The following is a 10636-nucleotide window of genomic DNA, read 5'->3' as shown; positions in this document are numbered from 1 at the left end:
TATATATATATATATATATATGATGAGTTTATTGTGAAGAAGGTTATTTTGCTCTATCGTGAATTGATTTAGAATAAGAGCAGTTTTGTGTGGCACATTATAAATTTTAAATACATATATGTAAAGATATGACCGTTAAAAAACTATTTTAAAAATTGAAAACAATATTTTTTTTGTCATAATTTTAAAGATTATTATCACAAGTGTTCCTGAACTTTGGGTTCATTCTCAGTTTGCCCCTCATCCTTCCACCTCTCCCTCCAGCTTTAAAAACTCTTTGTTGTTTAAATATTAAATTCTTCTTACTTAATTCTTTCTGTTAAAAAATATTTTTTTTAAAAAAGAGAATAATGTTGTCACGTGATCTTTTTGTTTGAGTATATATTAAAAATAAATAGATAAAAACCGCATGATCACACTTAAATTTTTTTTTTAATCTGATTTTAACATAAATTCTTATAAAAGATCTTAAACAAGACTAATCCTAAACTTTAGAGAATAAATTGAGGTGATGCATTGTGTTGGAACGTTAGTTGTTACTTAGCGGGTTAAATTGGTAGTTTGTGGCATTGATTGATGAATTGGTACTAAGACATTAATTATAAAGTGGACCAAAAACAAATATTGAAAGAGGCATTTAAAGGGGAAATTCGAAGACCGAAGAGTTTTGGTTGGGTCCGGTAACTCCACCCTCAGATCAAAAGCAACTGATGGCAATTGGCAAGCAAGTTTCTCATACTATTTGATTACTTTATATCTTTATTATTTTTGTTGGTGCTAGAAATCACTACTGTTCGCTTCGCGGATTTAAGTTTTCAATTTGAATTAAGATGTGATATTTTTTTAGAACTTTTAATTATAGCAGAAAAAGTTGGACCTAATATTTTTTGAGAACTTTTAACTATAAGAACTTAAAATTAAAAATTCAAATCGATAAAATGAACAATGTCTAAAATTAGACCGGTGAAAGCAACTCATGAATGTGGCAGGAGTAACCCATGAGAAAAGGACAAGTGTCTGTGTGCAATTCTATCTTAATCCTGATTCCAGAGTTAAGAGGATGAGAGGCAAAATTATCCTGGTGAGCAGGTAACGAATAGGATCGGATTCCGTAGATTTTTATACAACACTAGTTTTATGGTGCACGTCCAAGGCACGTGCTTTCTGTATTATATATAATCAAATACTTTCTTCAAAAATTTATAAATTTAAATAATATTAGTATTTAGTTTAGTTATCGATAATATTTTTAAAAATAAAATTTTTTATCTTTTAAAATTTATGAATAATGGGAAGCTTTATTGCAATAATATAAATAAGAATGATGTAGCAATTTTATTCGGCTCTTTTAAAATACTGGAATCGTAAGCTTATTCATTTATTAATTAAAGCAATATTTGTTTTATATAAGATAGAAAAATGTTTGTCTTTCTTTCTTAAATTTAATAAATAAGAGAGAGATTTTAGAAGACAATATCGATATCAATTTCTTTTATTATTAGTGTATATATATATATATACAGTTAAAATAATCATACTCATAAATAGCTAAACGAGTAACCATTAAAACCCTATATATATATATATATATATATATATATTGTCGATAGCAGTAGGTTCCAATATTAGAATCCACCTCTAGTGGATCGTATTGCAATATCTTGGGTTTCATATAGAGGTCCCCAAAACAAGTGCCACATAACATTAAAACAAATAGGTTAAAGCTTTAAAAGAAAAAAAATAAAAAAGGAAATAAAAAATAAGAGAGATTCTCTAATACGCTTAGCGTACAGATAAATTAAGTTTTTTTAATCATTAAATCTTCATACTTTTTGACTTTTACGTATTTTTATATATATTTAACGGAATAAAAAACCTGACCTACCGGTATATTGACGTACCGGAGAAAAAGAAGGGCAAAAAGAGGAAGTAAAAAGCAACCACGAATAGTAAAAGCACAGCACGTTAGTAATATGTAAAGATATTACACTAATATCCTTTACTAATTGAATCAGCTACCAAACTTAGTTCGGGTAATTTTCACTGACAACCCGTGAAAATATCTACTTATCTCATTTTGATCTTCTGTATTCACTTTTAGACGTTTAATTATCGTGATGTTTTTGAAATACAAACTTTTGACCTCTCTATTAATGAAATTGTTCATTTCAGACGGAATTTAACATGAGGATTTTAAGAGAGATAAAATGGTGAAGAATAAGTAGACTTGGAAAAAAAAAATTATAAAAAGAAAAAAATATCTGAAATGAAAAAAATCAAATTGTGTCGCCTAATATTGATATCCTTTTTCCTAGAATTATTTGTTTAGATCAATTTTTTTTCATTTCATTATTTTTAAAATCGTCATGTATCTTTCTCTTGCTACGGTCTGTTTGAAGTAAACGATTTATTAATGAAGGGCCAGAAGCCTCAAAACTATATATTTTAACTAGACCTCTAATAGCAAATGTTGGGAGCTGAATGAGAACTGAATATACTTGAAAGACATTAATGAAAATAACCAAATTAGCTTATAGAAAAATACAAGGTTTGTTATAGTTTTGTACACGTTTATTATTTATGTGATTTTTAATAATGGAATACTATCGTTGCTTTCTGTTTTTTCTTTATTAATTGAATGAAAATTGTTTATTTTTTAATAAAATGATATAAATAATATATATATATATTTGTTTATGATGTTGAGTGGTATTTTTTAGTTTTTCCTCATTAGCTTATTTTATGAAGATCACATTAAGATAAAAGATGCGTAACCATCTAGAAAACCCACATGCACTAAAAAGTGGTTGGAGCACCGGAGAAGTAATTTGTTGTCTTTTATTAATCAATGTTTCCCATTAAAAAAAATCATTTTGTCAATGCCTTGAAAAGCACTTCTTAACCGTAGTTAAAATGTGAATAAATTATTAGAAAACTCAAATACGTAATTTGAGTAATGTGCAAGTTTTTTCTTTAATAATAGTAATAATTGGAAGAAAAGGATGAAAAGTTTTATTTAAAAATGCATAGAACTAGGTTAGTTTCTGAACATTTAAAAAGCGAGCAATACAAACTAATAAATATTATAAATAATTAGCATTTTTAAATCTAAATGCGTTCAGAATATTTATTTTATTGTACTTTTAAAAAAATAACACAAACTTTAAGAAATTTATTAACTTAACAAACTTTAATGGTCAAATATCATAGATAAGTAGCAATTTAATGGTCATATAAACATTTTATTGGTTTTGAAAATTATTTTCTATGCAGAAATGTGTATCTAACATATCATGTATAATAAAAATTTTAATAAACCTTTAAGATACTCTATAGAATATATTAATTTATACACGAATAAATTAATCAAATTAATTTTAGAATAACTTTACCTAGCGAACGATTAGGTCGATAACTTAAATTTTTTGACCACGAACATTCCTCGCTCTAAGCTTGTTTGGAATATCCGAATCTTCCTTGTCAATTCCTCGAATCTATGAAGACGTGTGTATGGGCACACTTGAAACAAAATAGGATTAGCACTCAAAATACTCAAGTCTTCCACGAACACCAACTCATGCACGACTTGGAATTAGGAATTTGGAAAAGCTTTTCTTCTCTATTTTTCTCTCAGGTTACACGTCCACCTCAAGTAGGTTACATGCTAACTAATTGTGTGTTACACGCCTATACTAGACATGTAACATGCCACCTGTAGGGAAGAGAGTGAAAAAGTTACACGCGTGTCACTAGCATGTTACAGACTGACTAACAAAATGCTACACTTCTGTAACTAGTATGTTACACGCCTATCACATAGAGGAAGGGAGAAAAAATTGTGTTCTCTAATTTTCTGCAACCTCTTATTTATAGAGCACCTCTCAGAATCCTAGAGAAACTATATCTTATCTTAAGATAAGGTTTCAAAAAATAAGAGATAATATTTAATTTTAAATCTTATTTTAAATAAAATAAAATTCTCATTTAATTTTGAAACAATTTTCTCTCTCTTGCTGTAGATAAAATTCAGTCACCACAGGGATAAGCCCCTTGTAGTTGGCGCCTATTGTAGATAAGGAGGAGAAAAAATTTCTTCTTTATCTAGTTATCTAATTTTGACTCAAATTCAAATTAAAGTCAAAATTAAATTCAATTTGATTTCCAATTGGATAACCTATCAATTAAGTCAACCGGATAACTTAGAGAGCAAGTAACTGAATCCCAGGCGTGTGACACTTGTAATCTTCATCACATGTGTGTTTTAAAATTTAAATTAAATAATCACATTATTTAATATTTAATTGATTCTCAATTAATTATTTTTTAGTGTTTTATTTATAATTCTATAATTCTAAAAAAATCCATTTTGTCCTTAGTGTCTTGTAGATTTACAAGGACGGTGCAAGGACTCATGAGCCTATAATTTCTATCTCCAATAAAATTAATATTTAATTAAACTCTTTAATTAATTCATTCATTCTATTAATTCTAAAAGTACTCCACTATAAACTTAGAATTGCACTCTCGAAATTATATATATAATTTACTTCCAAACTTTGAAGTGTCCATTTGATATAGACATTACATATAGATCAATCATCTATAAATAATGTATAATTAGAGTCAGGTGAAATATGTTAACCTCTCTAACTACATCTTTATCCATTGGTACCATTGATTCTCTAATGAATAGTATATTCATAAAACAAATTCATGAATACGAGCTCGTTACCGATTCAAGTACTGAATCAACCTCAAGAGAATTATTTATCTACTTCTTTATTCAAGAAGAAATGGATTTCATCTCGTGTATTAATATTCTCAGATACCTACTTCATCATGTCTCCAAGATACAAGGAATAGGATTTAGAATCTTAAAATCTGTACCGAGTAAATTAAATACACAAATCTATAAATAGGAGTCTGCTAATAACTTAGGATTGAGATTGTTCTATATATGACCATCGGTAGACTCAATTTGAATTTCTATACTTAACCAAAATTATCAGAAATTCAAATTGTGTCTATGTCCCGGTTCTACATAATCACATTATGTGTAATACACTCCTTCAATATCACTCTATATTAACACCATATTAACAGTGCAGATAACATCGTTCTATTTTTAATGAGAATGACATGTATTAGTAATGTTTTAATTAAAGACTCTAAATTTTCATTTAAAGTCATTACGAACACGTTACGATTATTATCCTTAAATATTATCATCTTGTATATAACTCTTATATACAATATTTAATGTTACATAAATAAACGCATAATTTTAATAATATTCATAAAGTATTCAATAATACATACACATAAATAATGAAATTTCTTTTTTATTATATAAATAATAATATTCTTTATTACATCTCATGCTTTTAGGACATCATTCCCAACATATTTCGTTCAAAAAACTGATAGAATCAAGATGAAGAGAGAAAAATTAGAAATATATCATAATTCAAAGGTAAAACATGCACATTTTAAAATTCATGGAGCATATTGACATAAGTGACAAAATTCAAGAGTGTTTAAAAGTATTTCTGTTAAAAAACTCAACGGAGTTAACCTCAAAAAACATGTTGACACAAGTAATAAAATTCAGGAAACATAATATGCACATATGTTAAAATAAGTGACAAAAACAGTCCCAATAATTCTCGCCTTCTCTTCATCTTTTTATCTTTTCATCGCTTTACTTGTAGGGAAACATGCCCTTTTTCTTTTCCATTTCTCAAAGCCAAGAACTTATAACAGTCTCAAGATGAACTGATTTTAGGCCTCAAAGGGAGAATGGGGAGCCCAACCCTGCTTTTCCAAGTCCAATGTTCCACGAGTCCAGAAGAAATAGAATCAGCTCACTCTGCTTGTAACGGTCTCAAGATAGATACTGGTTTTTCTTTTTCCAGAGCCAAAAAAAAAAAAAAAAAAAAAAAGTTCTATCTTTTTTCTTTTCTTGGAGGAAAATCGAAATCAACAGGTAAAAAAGTGATTAAAAAAAAAGCCGTACCCATGATTTGCTTTTGAAAGGAATAAAGATATGTGATTACAAAAATCTAAATACAACAATCGGCAGCAATAAAGGTGAAATGAATTACAGCATTAAAACCGACTATTTTGCACTTTTCGCTAAAACAACCTTGCCCACATTCATATAACGCAAGACCAAAAACATTGAAGTAGAAACTGCTTTTTCGGAAGCCACATTTCACGCTATTAAAACAGTATTCTGGATAAAAATTCACCCCACAGGCAAGCATTTAGCTAAAGCAAAAATAACACCAACTGCTGATTTACGCCTGGTTGCCACCACCCCTCGATCGGCCACCCATCCGTCCTCGGCCACGCCCATATCCTCTGCCCCCTCCACCTCTGCCTCTTTCATATCCTGTTCCTGTACCTATAATTAAAAGAAAGCAATTGCTTAAGATGCCCAAGTTTCTCTTGAACAAGAACTTGAAAAATGAGTTCTTTTAAGTAAAACAGCATGTTTATGCACATGTTTATGGTTTACAAGACTTACCACGATAGCCCCAACCTCTGCCTCTTCCGCCTCTGCCCCGATTTGAATATCCACCATTATCTAGTGAAAACAAGCGCAAGTAGAAACCGGATTAAGCTTAAAGCATGAATGAACCAAGGCTTATCGAGATACATGAGATTTTATTACCTTGATAGTTCCCATAACCACCTTGATAGTTTCCATATCCTCCTTGGTAATTTCCATACCCACCCTGGTAGTTGCCATACCCACCCCTATTCCAACCCCTCCCACGGCCTCTGCCACGTCCCCGACCACGGTTATAAGAATCTAGCAATCAAAAGCAAGAAACATTAGAACTCAGAAGTCCTAATAGGAAATAGTGCTTCAGAAGCAGGTTGGAGTTAAAAACATGTTATTTGCATCACCTTCGTTTATGGCATTGTACGGAGCACGAGCTTGTTTAGGCTGTTGTATCTGCTGCTGATAGTTGGGCTGTGGTCTCGATTGGTCCATTTGATAAGGAGCTTGGTACCTACAGGAAATTTTAATTCATATTCGTGAGAAGTCAAAAGCATTGAACTTAGAAGTTCAGACACAGTGAAAGGAACACATTTTTCACTAGGCAACACACTTTGGCACATATGAGAGAACATACCCAGGAGAGGTTTTGTCAAGCTCTTTGGTTGATAGCGTAATTGAAATCATTGAGACATGGCGAGTCATCTCCACACTGTGTCAGGCATTAAAATTTAGTATATCCATGATCCATCCACAACAATCAATAAACACAAGTTACAACCGTGCGTGCCCGCCCAAACACAGGTTCTGTTGCATCTATAAACATGTATAAAATAATATCCTCAAACATGAAAATCACACAGAACTAGAAGTACTCAAAACCAGACACTCACGGAACAAGACCCTCTTCAATGGGTTCCCATACATCAGTTATGCTTACTGAGCTGATAGCAGTTTCTTGATGCAACCTAGGGATTCTCTTCTGTTTTGTCAAATTCAAATTGGGAATTAGTTCTTGATCAAATAGAGAGATGAAAACTGCAAATCCTAATTCTGCAAAATGTACTGACCTTTATAATCTCCGCAATGGCCACAGTCTTGCTGATTGCCTGTCCCATTGCTTTCAAAACGATGTCTCTTGCACGCTTTTCCTGAATATAGTACCAAACATAAATGAACTATGCAGCTCATATTTTAGGCGAAATCCGAAGCAACTGGCATACCATATCATGCTCATTCGAAAACTATTAAAACTCACTACCATGCGAAAATATACAACTAATGACACAAATCATGAAGAGATCAACCATAAATTACAAACACCCGACAATAAATGGAAAAGCTTAATAAGAGTATAATGTATATCCTTGAAATGGCAGAACCCAAACACAGCATAATAAAGAAAAACTCGGTTCAAAAGAAATAAATATAAAAAAGGACAAAATAATAGAACTATAATATATATATATATATATATATATATATATATCAAGCACTCAAGGTCCCAAATAAAGGTAATCTGGTTAGTCAAGCAGCAGAACGTTATACGGAAAAGTGAAAACCCATAAATTTACATTTAAACAGTGTAAAAAAAAAACAGAAAACAAAACTCCAAATCATAAGTTACTGTAAACTCTAAGAAAAACAAGCCCTAAATATTCAAAAAAAAAAAAACTGCATAAGCGCCCTAAAAATCAAACGGACTAAGTTTAATGCTCATCAAAAGAAAAAAAGGCACAATAGAATCTAAGAATCTATCAAAAGGAAAAATAAAAGAAAAAACGAAATACTCTAGCAAGAGACATATGTAGAGAGAGAGAGAGAGAGAGAGAGAGAGGGAGAGAGAAGGAAAACCTGGAGAAGAGTAGTGGCATAGCTGATATAGTTTCTAATAACGCCTTGAGTGGTGATTCGGATTTCGTTCTCGTTGATGGGCGATTCAGGCTTGGGCTTCTCAACCCTCTGGTATCTATCCATGGGATTTCTTCGATTTGGGAAATTATTCGCAGAGTTCAAATGCTGCTACTCTCAGAAAACCCTAAAACCCTAGCGAAAAAAAACGAGAGAGATAGATAGAGAGAGAGAGAGAGAGAGAGTGTGAGGAGAGAGAGAGTGTGTGCGTGCGGGTATTAGAAAGAAAGAGATTTTGAGAGCGCGCGTCACTGAGGAAAATGGGACAAATTGACTAAAATCTCCCTCCCTCGCCGGTCAAGTCAAGCTTCTCTTATACTCCAACCCGATTTGGTGCCGGTTTTTCTTGGCCCTACGCCCTCGCAAGAAGAGAGTGGTATCACGAACGGTGGGAATTGAGTTGCCTAATTGCACGTTTTGTTCATATATTTAAAATTATAACTTAAAATTATTTGTAATTTATATGTATTTTTTATGAAAAAAATATTATAATAATTTATGAATTATGATTCAAATTATAACATAAATTTTTATTTCAAACGCATTTTAAGTGTGAGTCAAGAATCCCCACGTTGGGGTATTTGGCTGTTGTTGGTTGCCATTCCTTATCGTGGATTTTAATAGAGTACTAGTAAGGAGAGGCACGTGCAAAATCACGTGCCTTTTGTTTTTAAATGACATAGAAGCATTTATGTTGCATTGTGTGTAATGTTTAATACTTTGATTAGTTATATAATTTTTGTTATTATTATACTTTAGTAATTTTTTAGCTAAAAAAATGATAAAGTTTTACAAAGTTTAATTTAATATTTTGTCCCTCTTACCAATGGAAGGCTAAAACTCTGCACTAAATTTATATAAATCAAAATTTTAAAACATTATTGTAAAACAATTTTTTCTATTTCTCCCCAATCCCTCCTTTTATTATCCCTTTTATTATTATGTTATGCTTTCACTGCATTAACTTCTCTTCGATCTATTTTCTTACTTTATTCCCACTCTCTTTTAATATGCTTATATATTATTTACATAAGATATTTTTAAAGTTAAGAAAAAATATTGCCCATCATATCTTTCTATATGTAAAAAAGTTGTCATCTACTAATAATATTCACGTAGAAGTGAAGAAGTACAAGTAAAAAGAAAAAAGTAAAAGTACGAAATTGAATACAAATTTGTTTTTGGTAAAAGAAAAATTCTTGTATAAATTACATAATGATAATTGAGGCTTAAAAAACCAATAGACAAAGGAACAAAAAATAAAGATAAAAACAAATTAAAGACGAGATCTAATAGAAATAACAAAAAGAGGTGAAAGAAATATAATTGTTATTTATATATTAAATAAGATAATAAGGATTAGATTAATTAAACGTGTGCCATTTAAAAACAAAAACAAAAATCAAACGTGGGAATGGGATCATGAGTAACAACTATGGAATGGCAGTTTCGTTATTTACATTAAAGATAATGAGATTTATAATTTGATTAAAGTAAAGCACTCAAACGTTGCATTCCAAGCGGCAACCATTGTCCAATTTGGCGCACGTGTCACATTGGAAGATATAGAGTGAAAGAGGGAAAAAAAGAAAGAAAATGAAAAAAAATAAACAAAAAATAAAAAACAAAAACGAAGCAGGCTGGTGGAGTAGACATGTCAATTTACATGCCTGCTTTCACACTTATTAATTTTTATGTACTTAGAGGAAGTACTTTTTGAACAAAATAATAATAATAATAATGATATTATTATTATTATTATTATTATTATTATTATTATTATTATTACCCTTTTAATTTAAATATATCTATCTAAATTTTTTTATGTTTTTTGTGAATTTTATTCTTTTTTGATTTTATATTTGTTTTGAGAATTTTATATTTTTATAATTTAATTATTTTTAAATTGAAAGGTAGAATTATTATTTCATGTTTAAAATTGGATTGAGAGCACTTAAGTGATATCATTTAAAATGCAGTGTCTCAAGACTTTTTGTTTAGTAGACTACGGCTTAATTTAGTAGTATTGTAGATTTTCAAATAATTATTTTTAACTGTGCTGAAAAAAGAAATAGTTATTATAAAAAGTAGCTAGGTATTTGATAAACTATAATTATAGTAGTTGTGTTGATTTCAAAATCAGTGTAATAACATTTGATAAATTATGAGGTTCAATTGCTGTGGATAATTAAAAATTACGACTATATTATATTATAG

General features: G+C 30.1%; 1 protein-coding gene across 1 annotated transcript; it reads right to left on the bottom strand.

Annotated features, from left to right (window-relative positions):
- Positions 1–6000: 6000 nt before the first annotated feature.
- Positions 6001–8582, bottom strand: LOC21398302 (ribonuclease P protein subunit p25-like protein). The gene is made up of 8 exons (XM_024174306.1): positions 8363–8582; positions 7579–7659; positions 7402–7490; positions 7146–7220; positions 6916–7022; positions 6677–6817; positions 6530–6589; positions 6001–6406 (listed from the first exon to the last, which is right to left on the bottom strand). Exons 1-8 carry the CDS (start codon positions 8483–8485, stop codon positions 6300–6302), a joined length of 783 nt encoding a protein of 260 aa, XP_024030074.1. The 5' UTR covers positions 8486–8582; the 3' UTR covers positions 6001–6299.
- Between the last annotated feature and the right edge of the window lie 2054 nt (positions 8583–10636).

The sequence above is a fragment of the Morus notabilis genome, unplaced genomic scaffold (assembly GCF_000414095.1).
Source record: "Morus notabilis unplaced genomic scaffold, ASM41409v2 Scaffold1032, whole genome shotgun sequence".
Lineage (NCBI taxonomy): Eukaryota > Viridiplantae > Streptophyta > Magnoliopsida > Rosales > Moraceae > Morus > Morus notabilis.
Note: the sequence above shows the minus strand (reverse complement) of the source record. Positions and strands in the feature narration are given on the sequence as shown.